General features: G+C 36.0%; 1 protein-coding gene across 2 annotated transcripts; it reads left to right on the forward strand.

Moving 5' to 3' along the window:
• Positions 1 to 223: 223 nt before the first annotated feature.
• LOC140061865 (uncharacterized) lies at positions 224 to 27,354 on the forward strand. 2 transcript variants are annotated; one of them, XM_072107924.1, is made up of 21 exons: positions 224 to 494; positions 1,421 to 1,453; positions 1,870 to 2,319; positions 2,726 to 2,968; positions 3,843 to 4,005; positions 4,349 to 4,470; positions 4,584 to 4,838; positions 5,143 to 5,184; positions 5,398 to 5,514; positions 5,799 to 5,894; positions 6,096 to 6,156; positions 6,698 to 6,821; positions 6,977 to 7,053; positions 7,234 to 7,348; positions 7,593 to 7,690; positions 7,932 to 8,043; positions 8,126 to 8,349; positions 8,550 to 8,616; positions 8,936 to 9,039; positions 9,150 to 9,312; positions 9,526 to 27,354. In XM_072107924.1, the coding sequence occupies exons 1-21, from the start codon at positions 425 to 427 to the stop codon at positions 25,858 to 25,860; spliced, it is 19,071 nt and encodes a 6,356-aa protein (XP_071964025.1). In that variant the 5' UTR covers positions 224 to 424; the 3' UTR covers positions 25,861 to 27,354. The 2 variants fall into 2 exon arrangements, with proteins under 2 accessions (XP_071964025.1, XP_071964026.1); XM_072107925.1 differs by lacking the exon at positions 1,870 to 2,319 and having other exon boundaries at positions 225 to 494.
• Positions 27,355 to 27,368: the final 14 nt, after the last annotated feature.

Below are 27,368 nucleotides of genomic sequence, written 5' to 3' on the forward strand. Positions count from 1 at the left end.
GATTAGATATAAATTATTATATATATAGTTGTGATTTGAAATAGTGTAAAATAATAAAGTTTTAAACTGTCTGTACAAATGTTTCCAATTTGTTGTCTTTGAAAGAATAAATTTTAAACGTCAATAACCTCACATATTAATATATATGTTATATACATTTAGGTTACTAAATAAAAACAAACGTTAACAATTTGCTTAATAATTAATTTTGTAATGTCAGTAGGCCAATAACAAGCCTTGGTATGAGCGTAGGTACTCAATATGCACGCACAAAAGTGTAGTAGGTCCTACAAAATGTTGAACACTTTCGTATTTCTATATACGCGTTTGGATAGACTCCCGAATATGACGTGATTTTATTCGTTTCACTGTCTTTCTAAGTTCACCTCTTCAAAAGTTGTAATGCGACATCGATATATTGAGTATGTTATATTTTGAATCACACGCGAGTTGGTTATTTTTATTTTTTCTTGTTAACAGTTTCGTTGCTACAGGTAAGACAACATTTATTTATAAACTATTTTAAAACAGTTTTTCTCCTTTTTTTTTTATAGTAGGCCTATAAGTTCTCTCAGTGAATTTCCTTTCCACCTTCACTATTAGGCACCGCGGCCTATGTAAAATATATCCTCCGCGACTGTGCTTTCACACGTATTTTAAGTAAGTGAAGTTATTGGATTTCCACACTTTTTATAATTATATATTATAATATTTATTATAATTCATTCCAATAATTATTTGACTTTACTATTATTCTTTAAAAACGTTGCAAAAAATCATATTTTATAAAATATAAAAAGTTATATTAGGACTCCAATGGAAACTAATTCTTTTTTGTAGAACTAATTATAATGAAGACTATAATTAATGAACAAACAGGCCTACATTAATTGTTACAGTTATCAACAATAGGCGGCTAAGCCTCAGATTGATCGGTATATCTTCATATTTACTAAACTTGGCAATAATACATAACAGGGAGTGTCCAATCATGTTGCGTAATAAACGTTTGTTATAGCTTACAAACAACAGATCTGAAATATTTTATAGTATACCTACAGTATATCATCACAAAATCAATACAAACATAAATTGAGAAAGTAGTAATTCAAAACCGTTAATGATCAAAAAATACAATCTAGGGGATCTTTTGTATGCATGTAAAAAGACAGTATGTAGGCTAAAACCTTCATTAGGTTTATTTTAATAGGCCTATTTTATTGGATTCGTCACGACAGATAAGCTATTGCAGATCCGCCTAAGGAAGTCAAGTCACTGGTTCATGCTCGTTCTAAACATACACATACATTTCAGAGGACCCATTCGGGACTCACCAAACTGTCCTCTGCGTAGAGCTGTTCTACTAGAAGGATTATATTGTATACAAATGGAATTATTTATCATTATTTATTTCTTTCAGCTTTACTAGAAACAGACGAACATTCAGGAAAAGGTAGGCCTATAATGTCTCAATTAATTATAACCAAACACAAAATCAATGGTAGCCTTCATTACTTAGTAATTTTAGTTATTTATAATTAATAATAATAATTTTGATGAACTTAATTAAATATTTAATGTAAATAATCAGACGTCTCATGCATTCTGCCGGAAGTAGACAGGCTATAGTAACTAAAAGTTGCGAGTAACAACATCTGGTTTACCGATTAAGTGTGTTTACAGAATTATTACAAAATCACAAATTACTTAATATTCCACAAAATGTCAATATGAACTAACATTTAGTTCATTAATTAGTTTTTTAATGTTGTTTCAATTCATTTTTATTTCGGATTTCATGAACATTTTAACGAAGATAAGGCCTAAACACATACATAATATTTTCACATTTATAAATTCTAAAAACAGCGGTGGCAGTATTTGGAACTTCAGGATCTGGAGAGAATGTTTATTTTCACACCGAGGATGAACACAAGCAAGACAAAGATGTACACGTGATGATGACGGCTGCACCAGTTGTGGCGGGAAGTGGACCTTCCGGTTCAGTAGTAAAGGACACGACATCATATGTTAGAATAAATTTACACAACATTGGAACTGTAGTTTCAAACGAAGACACAAGACACACATCTAACACTCATACTGAAGAGAGTACGTCAGGAGGTTGGTGGAAAGAGGAGACAACAAACAACTATACTCATTATTCGGTAGAAACTGTGACACCAGGAACAACGGAACACAGCTTTAACATCCATGAAGAAAGTGGAGTAGATACACTGAGAAACAATTCCGAAAGAGTGGAGTCGGAGATGCCAATTTTAGCAATACCTACAGAACCAACTGTTGACACTGGACCAGGTAAAAGACGACTATTGTGGACTGCAATCAAATTGCAGACGACATCTCAAAGAACGGATGGCAAACAAGAAAGGGATACATTGTTATACAAATTTCGGTCATAGCATTAGTACTTCATGGTCTTCTCTCAAAAATAAGAATTATAATTATATTATTTAGTACACTTTTCAGGAGAGCGTTTGTCATAAATTAATCCATTTAAACTGATCATTTAAAATAAATCTTCACGCTGTATATTATTGTAGTTAGAAAAAATTATTTGCATTTTCGTAAACATTTTTGCAAATATTTCAATTAAGTTACTGTTCTATACATTTTAAGTACATTATTTTAAATGTCGGGTTTTCAGGTACAAGTAATTAGATGAATTCATCTTGCTAATTTTCAAGCTTTTGCTTTTATTTAGGTTACATAGTTCTCATAAGTGACTATCAGAATGGGGTTATTGAGCATGCGTACTTGGAAGATGAGCACGATACCAATGTGTCTTTTTCTGTGCTACCAATAGGCATTAGGCCTACATTCGGTGTATCAGGAATCGCATTTGATCCCGTAGATAGCGTTGTTTACTGGTCTGATCGGAGTAAAAAGGTAATCGAAAGGGCGTATCTGGATGGTACACACCGTCACGTGATAGTGAGAAATGTTGGTAAGTCTCTTTTTTTTCTTCTCATTTTATACATTGATTTTTTCATTTCCCTCTTCCCTCTTCTCATTCTCAAATATGATTTATCTTTATTTATAAAAAAAATATTGTTGATGTTGGTGTAACAAATGCTGTTTTTCAAGCTCGTCAACTTTGTGTTTCCATTTATCTCGTAATGTATCTTACGAAACTTTATGAGTGACTTCTCAAATTAATTATTAAATCGAAAAAAAACTTCAATAGTATCATCATTTACGTTTTTGTTTATTCTATGAAATTCTGCTGGTATTATAGTGTATGGCACAGGTTTGAATATTGCGTCATCGTTTATCAGAAATGAAATGTGTTTACTGTCACTAGACATGATTTATATTATTTACAAATAGAAACTATATATATGAACTTGTTTGGTCCTACAGAAATACAAAGTTGTTGAGCATAAATGAAATATCGTGTAGACTTTTTAAACTGTATTACTATTATTAGTAACAGGACAGAGTGGAATTGAAATGACTAAACAACATACGATTGATGTGGTGTTATACCTTAAACATAGTATAGTCCAAAAGACATATTATTCTCTACTAAACTGCTACTACTGTTATTTCAAATGCTTATAACATTAAACATGTCTTTATGTTATCATTTATATCGATATCTGCTTTACAATAATAACATCCCTATTCATACGTTATGAGCTAAATTTCCAGTGGCAAAACGAGTGAATATACACAACTAAATACTCTGATACCTATGAAGAGGACGCATGGTCACAGGAGTGTTTCTGTATATCTACAGTATTCACCGTAGTTAATATTATATCAACTAGAAATGTCCCCCTTTTAATGGCCTCTACTATCAACAATTCAAATTCCAGATGCCTCTTCACTTGCACTTGACTTGGTCAACAGGAGGTTGTTTTTTGATGTTAACAATAACAAAAATACAGAAATAGAACGATCCAATCTGGATGGAACTGGACGAGTTACCGTGGTTAAAAATCAAAATTTTGAAATTGACGATGTTGAAATTAATAAACGGTAAATGTGTTTTTTTTTTATTTAGGTAAAGAACGTAACGAAATGATTTGTTAAATAATTGCTGTCTTCTAATTGTTGTCCAATCTTTTTTCTTTACTGTCCTACAGTTTAACATATTCTAAATACATAATTTACAACTGTAAATTCTTTAGTATAGTGGAATTATAAGTTCATATATTAATGAAAACAATTATTTATGCCCTCAATAAGTATTTAGTAACCTCCGAAAAGCTGGAGCTAAGTCACACATGAGCCTTTAAACATAATTTAAATATAAAATTGACTTATAGGCCTATTTAAATAAGTTTCTCAAAAAGAACTGTTTTGTTTTCTTGTCTCGTAGCTTTGTCTATTTTAGTTCTATGGAGGCAAGAAAGATAGAGCGCGCTGTCAAGACGAGTGGAAAGCAAAGGAAAACTCTAGCTGAGGAAATTTCCCCAAAAGGCCTGGCCATCTCATCAGACGGTATGTATCATTATCATAGGTCTACTATTTTTCTTAGGGTCCCAAGTACTCCTCCCCGATCAGTTCCTGAACAACCACATTCAACAACCACGGTCTATATATTGTTGTTTAAGGTAAAGGTATCTACTGGACTGACGGAACATCTAACCATGTGATGGAAAGTGACCTATCAGGCGATAGCAAGACGATGGTTTTGGACTCTTCCTACTATCCTGGTCTGAACAACACTCAAGATGTTGCCGCCATTGGAGAGTACCTGTTCGTAATCACAGGTGACAGTGACCGTCTTATTCGGATAAATCGAAACAATCTTCAAATACAAGATATTGGAGAAGCTGTTTTCAATGATCCACGCAAAATAAAGATCGGTAAGTATACAAACAATATAACAAGACTAGTCTAGGTTCTAATATTGGTAAAAATGTTGGCATATATGGTACACTTAAGCTGGAAAAATCAAATTACAGTAATAAAGAAATCAAGAAAGAAAAAAGAAAGTTGTCTGAGAAAGTTAAATCAACACCATGAGCAATACTAGACTTCCAGAGACATTATTTATATAATAAACGATCTGGATTCAACTGGGATGCCTGGATCAGACGTTAACTGCCAATCAATCAATCAATCAATCAACAATTGGGTTTTAATTTGTTTTCTTTTAATTTTTTGCAGTTTCATTGATGGGAGCATTTCTAGCAATGCCAACAAAGACAGGTAACGTTATCGTATTTAATTTAAATTAATTATTTAGACGATATATCGTTGTTTAAATGAAATGTAAATACAATTTCTAGTACCGATAGGAAGAGGGTTTACATGTAAAAGTATACATCCAATCATTACATTAACACAGTTTCTATTGTCAAGTGGTTAGTAAACTTGGATATTACCATCATTAACTTTTACAATTTGTTTTACAACAAACAGATTCTCTGTTGCAACGTTTTATGGCAACTAATGAAAAAGCAACAGCAGAATTTGCACCACAGTGCAAGGCGTTAGGTCTTGATGAACGAGAGCCACTCGTGTACAATGATGAAGCTGGTGAGTATTAAGCTCTGTCTACACTATCAAACTAGTTTGCCAAAAGAGGTATGATGTGACAAATATGGTAGTGATATGACATCATCATGTCCATACATGGCCGGCACATCAACATATTTTTGTCTCAAAAAGTTTCAGACTTTACTACTTTAGGTATCAATCATTGAGAAGTAACCAAACAATTGGCAATTAATCCACGTTGTGAAATCGGGACACAAACATTACAGTACTGTGGTTATTATTTTGAAAATTAATTTTTGTTCTTGTATTGGTTTTTGCTTTAGTTGGTACACTGTCAAAATCACGTGGTTCACATACTGACGTAAATATTCATTCAAGCTCATCGATTTTGTATTCCATATCACCCTACTCATCTCAAGGTAATTGTACAATATCATTTCAACATTTGTAATGGAACGCTCAATACGATAAAACTTATTGGCGTGCCAAATATCTCAAGAAAAAACCAAATGTAGCTGTCTATTTTTCATGTCAAAGATTACCAATAGTAAATTATAGACCTATCTAAAATGTTCAAAACCTGTGTGTAATAACACGTTATTCTTGTTCTTTTTTTCAAGGAGAGACATGTAGTGTATCGCTATTATGGAACAACTCGTATGACAATACTTTAATACAAAGGTTTGTACTGTTGTTAAAGATCAAACATGGATTATGTTTTAAAAAAAAGATAACAAAAAATAACTCACCCCAAACTTCATTGAATAAGTAACTTGAACGAATGGTTTGTTTGTGCAATTCCCCCTAAAAAAAATCCTAAAACAGTTGCAGGCATGTCACAATCTTTATAAAAAGAAATCAATATATATTATATAGAACTGTCACAATGTGGAAATCGGTTAGATTATATTCGTAACCTAACATAAGGTATAGTCGATAGCATATGTTAAACATAATAAATAGGCTTACCTGTTTTCCATTTTGGTTTATTTCGGTGGGCCGAAACACATTGAAACTGTATGATGTTCATCATGGATAAAAATGTGTGTAGCTTGAGTTGAGTTACAACTTTAGAGACTTCTTGTGCAATGAAAGGACCATACCATTCTCATAATAAATTCAATATAGGCTACCTAATGAAGGCCCCGTATCTTTTTTCTACCCTGATACAAACTATCTTATAAATTAACTAGTATGGTTCTATCATTTGTTTTCTTCTTAGAGTTAACAAAGAAGAAGAAATGGTCTACTTTCTTGCAAGCAGACTTGTATCCATTGTAACCTATAATGTAAATGAAGATGCAGTCGCTAATGGAAACACCTTTATACATTTTCCTTCGGATGAGGTAATGTCTTTCTACAAAGTTTGTTCAAAACATAACCTTAAACATTAGGCCTACACAGAAGAAGATTGATAGGCAGTGGGAGATTTGTCTCCTCGCCATGTATTGAATGAACATTGTAATTGATGTTCTTTATCTTAATAAACCTTTATTTTTAGATACGCTGGAAGAGAAATGGTTACCGTACCAGAGGAACAAGCAAGCCTGTGTGCACATACATTGATAGAACTTCACTGTAAGAATTAAACTATATCAATTTTCTTTCTTCAATAAAGTGAACACTTTTTAAAGCTACTTTTTAAAAAAACGTAATGCATACTTGTTCGTACTCAGCAACTTGTTGCTGATGCAAAATATTAAAAAAAAGCTTGACGTACTTTATTTATAAAGATACAATAATTGATTTGGTCAACAGTTCCTTTTCTCCGGATGGATGCAAGACCTTCGCAAGTGATGCCAGGAAAAATGGCGTATCGTGCTCTTGCCACGAAGGGACTTCATTCGCACTCCTAATGGATATTTCGTCACTGGTACGTACAATGAAAATTGCAAATACTGCTGCAGTTCAGTCTGACTGTGCTCACTATGCAAATATTGTAATATAAATGGGTTGGCCTCCTCACAAGTTTTTATAAAGACGTACTGTACTACATTAAATTACACACTCTCTAAGCATAATCCAAAAAAGATGCATGGACTACAGCATGTATTACCAGACGTTACTGAAACTGATTTGAAATAATGCTCATCTTCTTAAAATCTTCTCTATTACAGATTTACTATCCAGAAGCACTGTTGATAGTTACTTGCTTAGCCACAGTCTTGTCAATTTTAAGTCTACTGCTGATCATCTTCGGAACTGCAATAATGAAGTAATTATGCTTACAAAAGAATATCATGATCTTCATTTTTATAGTTGATTGGACAGGAGAAAGTAGTAAAACCATAGCAATTGGAACTTAATCTTAGTGTTTAATATTAGTAAAATTTGACTTCAGGCTAAATATATAGGTGTGCCATAATCAAATAATTCCCCTATAAAGACCTATTTACATAACTAGTTCATTGTTTAGTTTTATTTATGTAATACTATAATTGTCTTACAATTTACAGGAGAATGAAACATCTTCCAGAAAAGAGCCTCATTCGAAATCTGTCAATTGCTTTGCTACTGGCGAATGTTGCACTATTGGCAGATACGGGTGCTGATTTAAACACATATTTTGTAAGTGATCTTTCGTTACAGTTCGTATGACTGAAGAGGTAATACGAAATAGATTGGTAAATCTTGTACTCTTTTATTACAGGAGCTTACAAACACGATGGCGTTATCGATTCACTTCTCACTAACATCCGTTTTCGTCTGGTTGTTCTTAATGATTTTCGACCTCTTCATCAAAGAGAAATTCGCATCCTGCCGAGCACAGAACTTCAATTGTTTCTACCAGTCGTTTGGTTGGGGAATGCCAATATTGATTTCTGGACTGAGTGCCGGGCTGCTGTGGGACGAATATGCTGCACCAGAATACAGGTATGCGAGAAAAGTGGAACTTTGTAGTTATCATGCTTACCTACCAATCCTAGGCTCTTGTTTCAAGGGTTACATAAAGAATTCTGTTTTTCAAACTAAGCTTGCATTATCGTGAATATAATCTAAACAAACATCATTCAAAAGTATAACTATGACATATGACATGACTTCAGGAATCAATTTCTACCATTATCACACAGATCATGGCCAGACCCAGACACTGAAGCTATATGGAGCATGGTTGGACCAATCATTTTCTTTATTGCGGTAAATATTCAAAGCTTTCATTAGAACACGATAATGTCCTAACTCGGTTTAAACGTTGTAAATCATTAAGGAATTACAAGACTATGTTGCAACGAAGCCATATATATGGCTGCGTTCGCGTGTTCAAGTTAGTGTTTACCGACCAACCGACCGACATAGTGAGCTGTAGAGTCGCGTTAAAAACTGTATAGTATCGTATTCATCAGTAACAACAGTAGTTTGTGATTTTTAATAGATATGTAGTTGTGTAATTAGGTGCATTCGAGTTCTCAGTAACCATTCCATACATATTTAAATATAAACATGTATTGTATTTTAGATATCATTGTTGATGTTGTTGGTTTTAATTGTTCAAAGTTGCAGTGCCAGCTCTATGCATTTGATCAAACAGCAAGAACGGTACAGGCGACAAAAACGAACAAGGTATTTTCCATAGCTGTAATATCCATATTTCAGAAATAATTAACTAATAGGATATTTATTATCGGTGCTATCTGAATAAAACTATTAAATGTTTTATAATTTTTGTTTAGGTTAAAAATTGGGCTGTTCACCTTTCTACTAATATACATAAGTGCTACGTGGTCTATTGGGGTGTTTGGAATCAAGAACATAGATCTACAATATGTGTTTGTCATTCTGAATGGAACAATTGGCTTTGTGCTCTTATTATGCATAAACAGATTGTCAAAGAGGGTGAGTATTTAACGTCTTGTTAAGATTGTTTCCTACTAGCTGCGCGTCTACGCAAACTCACAAATGAGTTGGGTTATGGGTACGATGTCATTACAATCATGGGCATCTGGACATAGTAAGCCAAAGTGTCCGATAGTCCAGATCGCTAGTCATACGAATCAAGTTTTTACAAATTCTTTTTAAATTCAATAAGAGTGAATATTATATTTGTAGACAAAACAGGTACAAGCCCGAGTGGAGCCATCTATTCATGGACAGTCTTTACCAGGTGCTTATTATGATGAAGATATTTTGATGCCTCACAGTTCAGATTACAAACAAAGCCATTATAATGAAGGATACATTGTGACAGAAAGTCCCATACAAAAGCCGATGGAAAAACCAAGCAGGAAAAAATATAGAAAAGAAACTTCTGATACTAAAGTATTCTTTACTGAAGGTTCTGCGCAACAAGAACACTATCAACAAAGAACTAGTGACGTTGGTAAGCGGGATGGTAAAGCACGTGAGAAGGTCTTTCGTGAAGATATAACACTTCAGATTTTGGAAGAAGGCAAGCCAAACGATGAAGTAATTGATATTGAAGAAGAATATATTACAGGTATATACCATAAGGATAGAATCTCTGATGTACCAATGGAAGTTGAACCATCTTCAAAACGTAGATCATTAAAGAGATTGACAGGTTCCCTAAAGGATAAAAGCAAGGCACTGATCCATAGCAGTACCGGTTTAGGAAAGAAAATAACAGATTATCAGAAGCAGAAATTTCATGGAAAAAATAAAGAATTAACAAAGGATATTCAGGAGACAACTATTACCACGAGAATTGAAGACGATTCCATTATTGAAATGGTTGATTATCCACAACAACTTGTAGAAACAGAAAGGAGGCAAACCATGCCAGATAAACATGAAACTACAATTATCCAAGAAAAACAAGAAATACAGCAAACAAGATCTCCTGGTGTAAGACGTCACTTACAGGATACTAGTGACAATAACCGAAAAGAACCAGAAACAAGACGAACGAGGTCACCTGAGCAACAAAGACGTCCGACACAACCAATAGAAAGGCATCCGATTAGATCAAAAGATCAACATAATAGAGACGTTTATAAAACATCTGTAACAAGAACAGAAGAGGATTATATCATTAATGAAGATGACAGAGTAGAACGTAGACCAACAAGGTCACCTGAAAGGCAAAGACGTCCAACAGAAAGGCGTACAGGTAGACCAGATGAACAAGACAAAACAAAAGATGTTTACGAAACAACTGTTACAACAACTGACTATGTCATAACTGAAGATGACAGAAGAGAACCTGAAGACATAAGACGAACAAGGTCACCTGAGAATCAAAGACGTCCAATTCAACCAACAGAAAGACGTCCAGGTAGACCAGATGAACAAGACACAATTAGGGATGTTTACGAAACAACTGTTACAACAACTGATTATATCATTACTGAAGATGGCAGGAGAGAACCTGAAGACATAAGACGAACAAGGTCACCTGAAAGGCAAAGACGTCCAACAGAAAGGCGTCCTGCTGAACCAGATGAACAAGACATAATTAGAGATGTTTACGAAACAACTGTTACAAGAACAGAAGATGATTATATCATTACTAAAGGCGACAGAAAAGAACCCGAAGCAATAAGACAAACAAGGTCACCTGAAAAACAAAGACGTTCAATTCAACCACCAGAAAGACGTCCAGGTAGACCAGATGAACAAGGCACAACTAGAGATGTTTACGAAACAACTGTTACAACAACTGACTATGTCATAACTGAAGATGACAGAAGAGAACCTGAAGACATAAGACGAACAAGGTCCCCTGAAAAGCAAAGACGTCAAACTCAACCAGCAGAAAGACGTCCAGGTAAACCAGATGAACAAGACACAATTAGAGATGTTTATGAAACAACTGTTAAATCAAAAACAGAAGAGGATTATATCATTACTAAAGGTGACAGAAAAGAACCCGAAGCCATAAGACGAACAAGGTCACCTGAAAAGGAAAGACGTCCAATTCAACCAACAGAAAGACGTCCAGGTAGACCAGATGAACAAGACACAATTAGAGATGTTTACGAAACAACTATTACAACAACTGACTATGTCATAACTGAAGATGACAGAAGAGAACCTGAAGCCATAAGACGAACAAGGTCACCTAAAAAGCAAAGACATCCAATTCAACCCACAGAAAGACGTTCAGGTAGACCAGATGAACAAGACACAATTAGAGATGTTTACGAAACAACTGTTACAACAACTGACTATGTCATAACTGAAGATGACAGAAGAGAACCTGAAGACATAAGACGAACAAGGTCCCCTGAAAAGCAAAGACGTCAAACTCAACCAGCAGAAAGACGTCCAGGTAAACCAGATGAACAAGACACAATTAGAGATGTTTATGAAACAACTGTTAAATCAAAAACAGAAGAGGATTATATCATTACTAAAGGTGACAGAAAAGAACCCGAAGCCATAAGACGAGCAAGGTCACCTGAAAAGCAAAGACGTCCAATTCAACCAACAGAAAGACGTCCAGGTAGACCAGATGAACAAGACACCATTAGAGATGTTTACGAAACAACTATTGCAACAACTGACTATGTCATAACTGAAGATGACAGAAGAGAACCTGAAGCCATAAGACGAACAAGGTCACCTGAAAAGCAAAGACATCCAATTCAACCCACAGAAAGACGTTCAGGTAGACCAGATGAACAAGACACAATTAGAGATGTTTACGAAACAACTGTTACAACAACTGACTATTTCATAACTGAAGATGACAGAAGAGAACCTGAAGACGTAAGACGAACAAGGTCCCCTGAAAAGCAAAGACGTCAAATTCAACCAGCAGAAAGACGTCCAGGTAAACCAGATGAACAATACACAACTGAAGATGTTTACGAAACAACTGTTACAACTGACTATGTCATAACTGAAGATGACAGAAGAGAACATGGAGACATAAGACGGACAGGGTCACCTGAAAGGCAAAGACGTCCAACAGAAAGGCGTCCAGGTAGACCAGATATACAAGACACAACTAAAGATGTTTACGAAACAACTGTTACAACAAGAACAGAAGATGATTATATCATTACTAAAGGTGACGGAAAAGAACCCGAAGCCATAAGACGAACAAGGTCACCTGAAAAGCAAAGACGTCCAATTCAACCAACAGAAAAACGTCCAGGTAGACCAGATGAACAAGACACAATTAGAGATGTTTACGAAACAACTGTTACAACTAAAACAGAAGAGGATTATATTACTACTAAAGGTGACAGAAAAGAACATGAAGACATAAGACGAACAAGGTCACCTGAAAAGCAAAGACGTTCAATTCAACCAACAGACAGACGTTCAGTTAGACCAGATGAACAAGACACAATTAGAGATGTTTACGAAACAACTGTTACAACAACTGACTATGTCATAACTGAAGATGACAGAAGAGAACCTGAATACATCAGACGAACAAGGTCACCTGATAAGCAAAGTAGTCCAATTCAACCAACAGAAAGACGTCCAGGTAGACCAGATGAACAAGACACAAATAGAAATGTTTACGAAACAACTGTTACAACAATAACAGAAGAGGATTATATTATAACTGAAGATGACAGAAGAGAACCTAAAGACATAAGACGAACAAGGTCACCTGAAAAGCAAACACGTCCAATTCAACCAACAGAAAGACGTCCAGGTAGACCAGATGAACAAGACACAATTAGGGATGTTTACGAAACAACTGTTACAACAAAAACAGAAGAGGATTATATCATTACTAAAGGTGACAGAAAAGAGCCCGAAGCCATAAGACGAACAATGTCACCTGAAAAGCAAAGACGCCCAATTCAACCAACAGAAAGACGTTCAGGTAGACCAGATGAACAAGACACAACTAGAGATGTTTATGGATCAACTTTTACAACAACTGACTATGTCATAACTGAAGATGACAGAAGAGAACCTGGAGACATAAGACGAACAAGGTTACCTCAAAAGCAAAGACGTCCAATTCAACCAACAGAAAGACGCCCTGGTAGACCAGATGAACAAGAAACAATAAGAGATGTTTATGAAACAACTGTTACAGCAACAACAACTGATTATGTAATTACTGAAGATGACAGACGAGAACCCAAAGACACAAGACGAACAAGGTCACCTGAAAAGCAAAGACGTCGAATTCAACAAACAGAAAGACGTCCAGGTAGACCAGATGAACAAGACATAATTCGAGATGTTTACGAAAAAACTGTAACAACAAAAACAGAAGAGGATTATATTACTACTAAAGGTGACAGAAAAGAACCTGGAGACATAAGACGAACAAGGTCACCTGAAAAGCAAAGACGTCCAATTCAACCAACAGACAGACGTTCAGTTAGACCAGATGAACAAGACACAATTAGAGATGTTTACGAAACAACTATTACAACAACTGACTATGTCATAACTGAAGATGACAGAAGAGAACCTGAATACATCAGACGAACAAGGTCACCTGATAAGCAAAGTAGTCCAATTCAACCAACAGAAAGACGTCCAGGTAGACCAGATGAACAAGACACAAATAGAAATGTTTACGAAACAACTGTTACAACAATAACAGAAGAGGATTATATTATAACTGAAGATGACAGAAGAGAACCTAAAGACATAAGACGAACAAGGTCACCTGAAAAGCAAACACGTCCAATTCAACCAACAGAAAGACGTCCAGGTAGACCAGATGAACAAGACACAATTAGGGATGTTTACGAAACAACTGTTACAACAAAAACAGAAGAGGATTATATCATTACTAAAGGTGACAGAAAAGAGCCCGAAGCCATAAGACGAACAATGTCACCTGAAAAGCAAAGACGCCCAATTCAACCAACAGAAAGACGTTCAGGTAGACCAGATGAACAAGACACAACTAGAGATGTTTATGGATCAACTTTTACAACAACTGACTATGTCATAACTGAAGATGACAGAAGAGAACCTGGAGACATAAGACGAACAAGGTTACCTCAAAAGCAAAGACGTCCAATTCAACCAACAGAAAGACGCCCTGGTAGACCAGATGAACAAGAAACAATAAGAGATGTTTATGAAACAACTGTTACAGCAACAACAACTGATTATGTAATTACTGAAGATGACAGACGAGAACCCAAAGACACAAGACGAACAAGGTCACCTGAAAAGCAAAGACGTCGAATTCAACAAACAGAAAGACGTCCAGGTAGACCAGATGAACAAGACATAATTCGAGATGTTTACGAAAAAACTGTAACAACAAAAACAGAAGAGGATTATATTACTACTAAAGGTGACAGAAAAGAACCTGGAGACATAAGACGAACAAGGTCACCTGAAAAGCAAAGACGTCCAATTCAACCAACAGACAGACGTTCAGTTAGACCAGATGAACAAGACACAATTAGAGATGTTTACGAAACAACTGTTACAACAACTGACTATGTCATAACTGAAGATGACAGAAGAGAACCTAAATACATCAGACGAACAAGGTCACCTGAAAAGCAAAGACGTCCAATTCAACCAACAGAAAGACGTCCAGGTAGACCAGATGAACAAGACACAATTAGAGATGTTTATGAAAAAACTGTTAAATCAAAAACAGAAGAGGATTATATCATTACTAAAGGTGACAGAAAAGAACCCGAAGCCATAAGACGAACAAGGTCACCTGAAAAGCAAAGACGTCCAATTCAACCAACAGAAAGACGTCCAGGTAGACCAGATGAACAAGACACAATTAGAGATGTTTACGAAACAACTATTACAACAACTGACTATGTCATAACTGAAGATGACAGAAGAGAACCTGAAGCCATAAGACGAACAAGGTCACCTGAAAAGCAAAGACATCCAATTCAACCCACAGAAAGACGTTCAGGTAGACCAGATGAACAAGACACAATTAGAGATGTTTACGAAACAACTGTTACAACAACTGACTATGTCATAACTGAAGATGACAGAAGAAAACCTGAAGACATAAGACGAACAAGGTTACCTCAAAAGCAGAGACGTCCAATTCAACAAACAGAAAGACGCCCGGGTAGACCAGATGAACAAGACACAATTAGAGATGTTTACGAAACAACTGTTACAACTGATTATGTCATAACTGAAGATGACAGAAGAGAACCTGAATACATAAGACGAACATGGTCACCTGAAACGAAAAGGCGTCCAACTCAACCAACAGAAAGACGTCCAGGTAGACCAGATGAACAAGACACAATTAGAGAAAGTTACGAAGCAACTGTTACAACTGACTATGTCATAACTGAAGATGACAGACGAGAACCTGAAGACACAAGACGAACAAGGTCACACGAAAAGCAAATACGTCCAACTCAACAAACAGAAAGACGTCGTGGTAGACCAGATGAACAAGACACAATTAGAGATGCTTACGAAACAACTGATTATGTCATTACTGAAGATGACAGACAAGAACCCGAAGACACAAGACGAAAAAGGTCACCTGAAAAGCAAAGGCGTCCAATTCAACCAACAGAAAGACGTCTTGGTAGACCAGATGAACAAGAAACAATTAGAGATGTTTTTGAAACAACTGTTACAGCAACAACAACTGATTATTTCATTACTGACGATGACAGACGAGAACCCGAAGACACAAGACGAACAAGGTCACCTGAAAAGCAAAGACGCCCAACTCAACAAACAGAAAGACGTCCAGGTAGACCAGATGAACAAGACATAATTAGAGATGTTTACGAAAAAACTGTAACAACTGATTATGTCATAACTGAAGATGACAGACGAGAACCCGAAGACACAAGACGAACAAGGTCACCTGAAAAGCAAAGACGTCCATCTCAACAAACAGAAAGACGTCCAGGTAGAACAGATGAACAAGACATAATTAGAGATGTTGACGAAAAAACTGTAACAAATGATTATGTCATAACTGAAGATGACAGACGAGAACCCGAAGACACAAGGCGAACAAGGTCACCTAAAAGGAAAAGACGTCCTATTCAACCAACAGATAGACGTCAAGGTAGACAAGATGAACAAGACACAATTAGGGATGTTTACGAAACAACTGTTACAACAACTGATTATATCATTACTGAAGATGGCAGGAGAGAACCTGAAGACATAAGACGAACAAGGTCACCTGAAAGGCAAATACGTCCAACAGAAAGGCGTCCTGCTGTACCAGATGAACAAGACATAATTAGAGATGTTTACGAAACAATTGTTACAAGAACAGAAGAGGATTATATCATTACTAAAGGAGACAGAAAAGAACCCGAAGCAATAAGACAACCAAGGTCACCTGAAAAACAAAGACGTCCAATTCAACCAACAGAAAGACGTCCAGGTATACCAGATGAACAAGACACAATTAGAGATGTTTACGAAACAACTGTAACAACAACTGATTACGTCATAACTGAAGATGGCAGAAAAGAACCTAAAGACATAAGACGAACAAGGTCACCTGAAAAGCAGTGGGGTCCGCTTCAACCAACAGATAGACGTCCAGGTAGACCAGATGAACAAGACATAACCAAAGATGTTTATGAAACAACTGTTACAACAACTGATTATGTCATAACTGAAGATGACAAAAGAGAACCTGAATACATAAGACGAACAAGGTCACCTGAAAAGCAAAGGCGTCCACATCAACCAACAGAAAGACGTCCTGGTAGACCAGATGAGCAAGACATAACCAGAGATGTTTATGAAACTGTTACAACAACTGATTTTGTCATTACTGAAGATGACAGACGAGAACCTGAAGACAGAAGACGAAAAAAGTCACCTGAAAAGCAAAGGCGTCCAATTCAACCAATACAAAGACGTCCATTTAGACCAGAAGAGCAAGAAACAACTAGGGACAGTTACGAAACAACTGTTACAACAACTGATTATGTCATTACTGAAGATGATAGAAGAGAACCCAAAGACATAAGACGAACAAGGTCACCAGAAAAGCAACGACGTTCAACAAAACCAGTAGACAGCAACTTTACTGGAAAAAACAAAAACACAATAAATGAACAATATTCTGATGGCGGAACGAAGCGCGATTCCAAAACCGAGTTTGGCAGTATTGACCATCCATTTAAATCCCAATATTTTCCTAAAAGAAATGATCGCAGAGACAGTCTTACTAGATTGGGATACACTAAAAGGTTCTCAGATACAACTCAACCATTTACCAGTGACATTGATAGCATTTCTGAAATAGAAGGGCTGCAACTGGAACCACAATTTGTGAAGAAAGATGTCGTTCCACTACAAAGAACACTCGACAAGATACTTTTAGAACCAGAAAATATTCTTCAAGAGAATGAGTTAACACAAAGGAATGTTTTACAAGAACTTGACAAGGAAGTTTTAGAAATTATTTCTGAACGGGGGACGACGACAAAGACAGGTATTATTGCCATACAAGGAACAGACATTGTAGATAAACTAAGAGAAATAAAACTAAATGAGCGAAGCTCACAACAAAAAAATCCTAGTAAGTTTGACAGCAAAAAACTTAAGTTCATGATTTTAGATGTTGGTGATAAATTAACAACGCTTGAAAGACATTTTGACGAAGCAAGTGGTTTGAAAGCTATTCCACTTGACAGACCATTTGAGGCTTATATAGTGAATGTTGATGGCAGCCTTGTAGTCAGTCAGCCATTTGTATTCAGTTATGACAGAGATACAGCAACATATCGTAGACTGTCAATAAAACAACCAGTAAAGTATTATGAAGAAGGAGAGAAAATGAAAGAGACTGGATACACATATCGTAAAGAACAATTAGATGAGTTTTTAGTTCAAGTAGGAAAAGATAAAATAAGAAAGTGTCCTATTAAAATTGTAGAAAATGATGACCCTGCTGCAAAATATATGTACGATATTGATCAAATAAAACTAATCATTCCGCATCCAGGAGATGATAGGTATGATATCAAATACATGAAACGATATCAAGAAGAACCATGGTATATTGATCCCTATCCCATAAATGAAGATTTTATAGAGGCTATTGTGGTAAGACGGGATGGGACTCCAGAAACAGTCCACTTACTGAAATACGAAAGTAAGAATACTTATTCAATAGTGATGTCAACTTCCGATCAAAATGAACTTGAGAGTGCAATAATAGCCAGCGAAAGTAATACCAAAATGCCTTCTCAAACAATTGAAATACCTTCAAGCCAACAACTTGAATCACCGATAGATAATGATAGCAGCACAGACACTGATATTTCATACGTAATTAAAACTATTGAGAAAATCGAAGAATCTGAACGAGAGTTGAAAGACGAACAAATAGTTGATGATGAGTCAACTCAAAGACGACGACAAGATATTATAGAAACAACTACTACCACTACTACTGATGAAAGAATACGAGAACCTGTTGTACAAAGGTATGGTGATAGGAAATATGTTGTTGAAAGACGTGAAGAGTCACCGCAAAGACCAAGACAAGATATCATGGAAACAACTACTACCACTACTGCTGATGAAAGAACACGAGAACCTGTTGTACAAAGGTATGGTGATAGGAAATATGTAGTTGAAAGACGTGAAGAGTCACCTCAAAGACCAAGACAACAAGAAATCATAGAAACAACTACTACAACAACTACTACTGATGAAATCCCACAAAAACCTGCTGTTAAAAGACCAAGTAGTGAAAAGATAAGAACCTATGTAGTAGAGAGGCGTGACGAATCCCCTCAAAGACCAAGACAACAAGATATCATAGAAACAACTACAACCACTACTACTGATCAAAGAACACGAGAACCTGTTGTACAAAGGTATGGTGATAGGAAATCTGTAGTTGAAAGACGTGAAGAGTCACCTCAAAGAAGACCAAGACAAGATATTATAGAAACTACAACCACCACTACTGATGAAAGAACACGAGAACCTGCTGTAAAAAGACCAAGTAGTGAAAAGATAAGAACCTATGTAGTAGAGAGGCGTGAAGAATCCCCTCAAAGACCAAGACAACAAGATATCACAGAAACAACTACAACCACTACTACTGATCAAAGAACACGAGAACCTGTTGTACAAAGGTATGGTGATAGGAAATCTGTAGTTCAAAGACGTGAAGAGTCACCTCAAAGAAGACCAAGACAAGATATTATAGAAACAACTACAACCACCACTACTGATGAAAGAACACGAGAACCTGATGTAAAAAGGTATGGTGATAGGAAATATGTTGTTGAGAGACGTGAAGAGTCACCACAAAGACCAAGACAACAAGAAATCATAGAAACAACTACTACCACTACTACTGATCAAAGAACACCAGAACCTGCTGTAAAAAGACCAAGTAGTGAAAAGATAAGAACCTATGTAGTAGAGAGGCGTGAAGAATCCCCTCAAAGACCAAGACAACAAGATATCATAGAAACAACTACAACCACTACTACTGATGAAAGAACACGAGAACCTTCTGTACAGAGGTATGGTGATAGGAAATCTGTAGTTGAAAGACGTGAAGAGTCACCTCAAAGACCAAGACAAGATATCATAGAAACAACTACTACAACCAATACTACTGATGAAAGAACACGAGAACCTGCTGTAAAAAGACCAAGTAGTGAAAAGATAAGAACCTATGTAGTAGAGAGGCGTGAAGAATCCCCTCAAAGACCAAGACAACAAGATATCATAGAAACAACTACAACCACTACTACTGATGAAAGAACACGAGAACCTGCTGTACAAAGGTATGGTGATAGGAAATCTGTAGTTGAACGACGTGAAGAGTCACCTCAAAGACCAAGACAAGACATTATAGAAACAACTACTACAACCACTACTACTGATCAAAGAACACGAGAACCTGTTGTAAAGAGACCAAGTAGTGAAAAAATAAGAACATATGTAGTAGAGAGGCGTGAAGAATCACCTCAAAGACCAAGCCAACAAGAAATCATGGAAACAACTATTACCACTACTACTGATCAAAGAACACGAGAACCTGTTGTACAAAGGTATGGTGATAGGAAATCTGTAGTTGAAAGACGTGAAGAGTCACCTCAAAAAAGACCAAGACAAGATATTATTGAAACAACTACAACCACCACTACTGATGAAAGAACACGAGAACCTGCTGTACAAAGGTATGGTAATAGGAAACATGTTGTTGAGAGACGTGAAGAGTCACCGCAAAGACCAAGACAACAAGATATCATAGAAACAACTACTACCACTACTACTGATGACATAACACGAGAACCTGTTGTACAAAGGTATGGTGATAGGAAATATGTTGTCGAAAGACGTGAAGAGTCACCGCAAAGACCAAGACAAGATATCATAGAAACAACTACTACCACCACTACTGATGAAAGAACACGAGAACCTGTTGTACAAAGGTATGGTGATAGGAAATATGTCGTTGAGAGACGTGAAGAGTCACCGCAAAGACCAAGACAACCAGAAATCATAGAAACAACTACTACCACTACTACTGATCAAAGAACACAAGAACCTGCTGTAAAAAGACCAAGTAGTGAAAAGATAAGAACCTATGTAGTAGAGAGGCGTGAAGAATCCCCTCAAAGACCAAGACAACAAGATATCATAGAAACAACTACAACCACTACTACTGATGAAAGAACACGAGAACCTGCTGTACAAAGGTATGGTGATAGGAAATCTGTAGTTGAACGACGTGAAGAGTCACCTCAAAGACCAAGACAAGACATTATAGAAACAACTACTACAACCACTACTACTGATCAAAGAACACGAGAACCTGTTGTAAAGAGACCAAGTAGTGAAAAAATAAGAACATATGTAGTAGAGAGGCGTGAAGAATCACCTCAAAGACCAAGCCAACAAGAAATCATGGAAACAACTATTACCACTACTACTGATCAAAGAACACGAGAACCTGTTGTACAAAGGTATGGTGATAAGAAATCTGTAGTTGAAAGACGTGAAAAGTCACCTCAAAAAAGACCAAGACAAGATATTATTGAAACAACTACAACCACCACTACTGATGAAAGAACACGAGAACCTGCTGTACAAAGGTATGGTAATAGGAAACATGTTGTTGAGAGACGTGAAGAGTCACCGCAAAGACCAAGACAACAAGAAATCATAGAAACAACTACTACCACTACTACTGATCAAAGAACACAAGAACCTGTTGTACAAAGGTATGGTGATAGGAAATATGTAGTTGAAAGACGTGAAGAGTCACCACAAAGACCAAGACAAGATAATATAGAAACAACTACTACCACTACTACTGATGAAAGAACACGAGAACCTGCTCTACAAAGGTATGGTGATAGGAAATATGTTGTTGAAAGACGTGAAAAGTCACCACAAAGACCAAGACAACAAGAAATCATAGAAACAACTACTACGACTACTACTGATCAAAGAACACAAGAACCTGCTGTAAAAAGACCAAGTAGTAAAAAGATAAGAACCTATGTAGTAGAGAGGCGTGAAGAATCCCCTCAAAGACCAACACAACAAGATATCATAGGAACAACTACAACCACTACTACTGATGAAAGAACACAAGAACCTGTTGTGCAAAGGTATGGTGATAGGAAATATGTTGTTGAAAGACGTGAAGAGTCACCTCAAAGACCAAGACAACAAGAAATCATAGAAACAACTACAACCACTACTACTGATGAAATAACACAACAACCTGCTGTACAAAGGTATGGTGATAGGAAATATGTTGTTGAAAGACGTGAAGAGTCACCTCAAAGACCAAGACAACAAGAAATCATAGAAACAACTACTACAACCACTACTGATGAAATAACACGAGAACCTGTTATACAAAGGTATGGTGATAGGAAATATATTGTTGAAAGACGTGAAGAGTCACCTCAAAGACCAAGACAACAAGAAATCATAGAAACAACTACAACCACTACTACTGATGAAATAACACAACAACCTGCTGTACAAAGGTATGGTGATAGGAAATATGTTGTTGAAAGACGTGAAAAGTCACCGCAAAGACCAAGACAACAAGAAATCATAGAAACAACTACTACAACGACTACTGATGAAATAACACGAGAACCTGTTATACAAAGGTATGGTGATAGGAAATATGTTGTTGAACGACGTGAAGAGTCACCTCAAAGACCAAGACAACAAGAAATCATAGAAACAACTACAACCACTACTACTGATGAAATAACACAACAACCTGCTGTACAAAGGTATGGTGATAGGAAATATGTTGTTGAAAGACGTGAAAAGTCACCGCAAAGACCAAGACAACAAGAAATCATAGAAACAACTACTACAACGACTACTGATGAAATAACACGAGAACCTGTTATACAAAGGTATGGTGATAGGAAATATGTTGTTGAACGACGTGAAGAGTCACCGCAAAGACCAGGAAAGGAAATCATAGAAACAACTACAACCACTACTACTGATGAAATAACACAACAACCTGCTGTACAAAGGTATGGTGATAGGAAATATGTTGTTGAAAGACGTGAAAAGTCACCGCAAAGACCAAGACAACAAGAAATCATAGAAACAACTACTACAACCACTACTGATGAAATAACACGAGAACCTGCTGTACAAAGGTATGGTGATAGGAAATATGTTGTTGAAAGACATGAAGAGTCACCTCAAAGACCAAGACAAGATATCATAGAAACAACTACTACAACCACTACTACTGACGAAAGAACACAAGAACCTGCTGTAAAAAGACCAGGTAGTGAAAAGATAAGAACCTATGTAGTAGAGAGGCGTGAAGAATCCCCTCAAAGACCAAGACAACAAGATATCATAGAAACAACTACTACCACTACTACTGATGACATAACACGAGAACCTGTTGTACAAAGGTATGGTGATAGGAAATATGTTGTCGAAAGACGTGAAGAGTCACCGCAAAGACCAAGACAAGATATCATAGAAACAACTACTACCACTACTACTGATGAAATAACACAACAACCTGCTGTAAAAAGACCAGGTAGTGAAAAGATAAGAACCTATGTAGTAGAGAGGCGTGAAGAATCCCCTCAAAGACCAAGACAACAAGATATCATAGAAACAACTACTACCACTACTACTGATGACATAACACGAGAACCTGTTGTACAAAGGTATGGTGATAGGAAATATGTTGTCGAAAGACGTGAAGAGTCACCGCAAAGACCAAGACAACAAGAAATCATAGAAACAACTACAACCACTACTACTGATGAAAGAACACGACAACCTGTTGTACAAAGGTATGGTGATAGTAAATATGTTGTTGAAAGACGTGAAGAGTCACCTCAAAGACCAAGACAACAAGAAATCATAGAAACAACTACTACAACTACTACTGATGAAAGTACACGAGAACCTGCTGTACAAAGGTATGGTGATAGGAAATATGTTGTTGAAAGACGTGAAGAGTCACCGCAAAGACCAAGACAACAAGAAATCATAGAAACAACTACAACCACTACTACTGATGAAAGAACACGAGAACCTGTTGTACAAAGGTATGGTGATAGGAAATCTGTTGTTGAAAGACGTGAAGAGTCACCTCAAAGACCAAGACAACAAGATATCATAGAAACAACTACTACAACCACTACTACTGATGAAAGAACACGAGAACCTTCTGTACAGAGGTATGATAGGAAATATGTAGTTGAAAAACGTGAAGAATCCCCTCAAAGACCAAGACAACAAGAAATCATAGAAAGTACTACAACCACTACTACTGATGAAAGAACACGAGAACCTGTTGTACAAAGGTATGGTGATAGGAAATCTGTTGTTGAAAGACATGAAGAGTCATCGCAAAGACCAAGACAAGATATCATAGAAACAACTACTACAACAACTACTACTGATGAAAGAACACGAGAACCTGCTGTAAAAAGGTACGGTGATAGGAAATCTGTTGTTGAAAGACATGAAGAGTCACCTCAAAGACCAAGACAACAAGAAATCATAGAAACAACTACTACAACAACTACTACTAATGAAATAACACGCGAACCTGCTGCACAAATGTATGATTATGAGACTAGAAAATATGTAATTGGAAGAAGAGAAGAGTCACCTCAAAGGCCAAGACAAGAAATCATAGAAACGACTACAACTACTACTACTACTGATGAAAGAACACGAGAACCATATGATAAAGAGACAATAAGTTATATAGCAGACAGACGTGAAGAATCACCTCGAAGACAAAGACGAGCAATCATAGAAACAACTACATCTACAGACAAAATAACAAAAGAGCCAATTGTTCAAAAATCTGATGAGATAATAAGCTATGTTGTAGAAAATAGAGACGATGATGTGGCAAGAAGACATGGATACGTAGAGACAACTACAACAATGAATAGTGGTACAATTGGTGACCTCACGATCGGTGATACTAGAACGTGGACTGATGAAAAACGTGTTGGATATCCAGAATATATTACTACTAATACATCTGATGGAAGAATTACAGATGTTTCTCACCAGTACGGGTATGAAACAATTACAACTACAACAGACGAAGAACAAAAAGATCATCATTGCGAACATTGTAGCAAGCCTATAGTAAAGGAGGAAGAAGGAGAAGTTGACAGTGAACTGTCTTATGTTATCAATACTATAGAGACAATTGAAGGGGCTGAAGGTGAGGTGACTGAAGGTTTATATATTACACAAACTAATGAATTTGATAACCAAACCAGTAGTACAACATATCAACAGAATACTGGGCAACAAGAAGTCACTAGAGACAGGTACAATGCAGGATGGTCGACCGATCAAGCTTCAACACAATATGAATACCCAACTGGCGGTGGTGAAAATATTGTCATTAACGAGGTAGGCCAGAAAAGTAGTCCATTTTTAACATATAAATCAGTAGGTTACAGGGACCAAGAAGGCACATCTGGCGTCCAAGATATTCAGAGTAGTAGTATAGCCCATGATTTCACCAGCTATTCAGCCAGCAGTAACTATGGTTCGACAACATACGGCAATAGTGGGGGAGTTACTGACGGCAACAGTGCTGTGTCTGGAGAAACACAGGCTTACACAGACATCCAGACCGAAGTAATGGAAACTGATGGACAGACGTTCCGAGGAGTTTCAGGAGGATCCACTTCTGAGCGTGGTAGAAGTCGTTTCAGAACTCAATTATCAGGTGTTGTCTTAAGACCAAGAGCCAGTGCGAAATCTAGATATGATGTAGACGTGGAATCAGTTAAGATCACAGCTGAAGAAACGACACAGATGCAAAGTACACCCATGGACTATGACGGGTCCAATACAGGCTGGTCGACCGATCAAGCTTCAACACAATATGAATACCCAACTGGCGGTGGTGAACATATTCAATCAGTAAGTTACAGAGACCAAGAAGGCACATCTGGTATCCAAGATATTCAGAGTGGTAGTATAGCCCATGAATTCACCAGCTATTCAGTCAGCAGTAACTATGACCCCAGATAAACAGTTTGACCCTTTTTCAGGGTTTGTTTATACTGTCACAGGATATAATGCTGTTAAATTAATTATTAAAATGTGTATTTCATTATTATCGCGGAGTGGGTTAACATTTTTATCTTTCTGTTAAAAATATATATTATAGGGTATATTAATTTGATATCTGCTGTGTACAATTGGGGACTTAAGTGCTGCAGTCCCACGCCGAGAATGTCAAAGAGTTGCTATCCACTGGGTTAGAATCTCAGTTGGGGGACTTTTTCCTCATTCTTACAGATTTCATCATCTTCATTGTTTCAAATAATTTAATTTTTAGTATAGAATTTATTCTGTGCCTGTTGATTATATTACTATTATACATTTATTTGTTTGTATTGATTTACTTATATTATTTTTAAATTTATTATTACGTAATCAAAATTCCTTAAGTTCATTGTTTAAAAAATACAAATGATATTTGTATAGTTGGGTTATTTTTACATCAAGGGTATAATTAATATCAAAATATTTAATTAGTAGGGTAGGGATATTAAGATTAATACATTTATATAATATTATTACTGATATGTTTGAATGTGATTAAACACATTCCTATGCTGTAAATCAGTATTTGACAAGGTTAACATCAACAGGTATAATTTTACACTATATGTTTAAAATGGTTGGATTGTTAACATTGCCTTGGTTATCAATATCATTACTATCAGCTTTCATGTTTCTAGACACGCTTCTTATTGTTACTCAAATTTTGAAGTACGAATGTATGGTGAATAATTGAAATTCGTACTTAAGTAATTAATGCTTAAGTAAATAAAGTTTGTGTTAATCTAAATGAAATTCATGCTTAAGTAAATAAAATCTGTGCTTTCGTAAATAAAATCTGTGGTTAAGTAAATTAAATTTGTGCTCAAGTAAATAAAAACTGTGCTTAAGTAAATGAAATTTGTGCTTATTAAGTAATTAAAATTTATATCTCATAAATGAAATGTGTGCCAAACTTAGAAGCTTATTGTGGATAAGATGAGCTTGACAATTAGTATTTTTCATGTTTGTAATCGGGTCAATATTAGTTTTTGTGAAATTATTGACGCTTTGATTTCACATGAAAATCGCCTACGCAGCTATTGAGTCCAAAAGCCATTCTGCTCATGTGATGTTAATGACTTTTTGACTTAATAGATGCATAATCTAGTGGTGAATCATAGAAACAAAAGGTTGCTATTAACATTAATATAACATACATCACACTTTTCTTACTATTTCTTCCATTTGATTCACAATGGTTATGTCAATTGGTATTTGATTGTTGCATTGTAATAATAGCAATTATTTGGTTGTAATTTAGTTATATTGTGATTTGATATCTATTTCTTTTAATGAAATATTCTGAAAAATAACCACAATGTAAATGGAATAAAATCATGTTCCTAATTTGTACACGGTTAATAAATAATTATGGTACAAACATTTGTATTTAAAGTAAACATATTACTGTTGGTATTTACATCAATAAA

This window comes from Antedon mediterranea, chromosome 1, assembly GCF_964355755.1.
Source record: "Antedon mediterranea chromosome 1, ecAntMedi1.1, whole genome shotgun sequence".
NCBI classification, from domain to species: Eukaryota; Metazoa; Echinodermata; class Crinoidea; order Comatulida; family Antedonidae; genus Antedon; species Antedon mediterranea.

Bases quoted from the DNA above. Each gene is read 5' to 3' on its own strand.
- LOC140061865 (XM_072107924.1), top strand. From the start codon at position 425: ATGTTATATTTTGAATCACACGCGAGTTGGTTATTTTTATTTTTTCTT. The intron at 5,895-6,095 runs GTAATTGTACAA...CTTTTTTTCAAG, and splicing joins ATCACCCTACTCATCTCAAG to GAGAGACATGTAGTGTATCG. The intron at 9,040-9,149 runs GTATTTTCCATA...ATTTTTGTTTAG, and splicing joins AGGCGACAAAAACGAACAAG to GTTAAAAATTGGGCTGTTCA.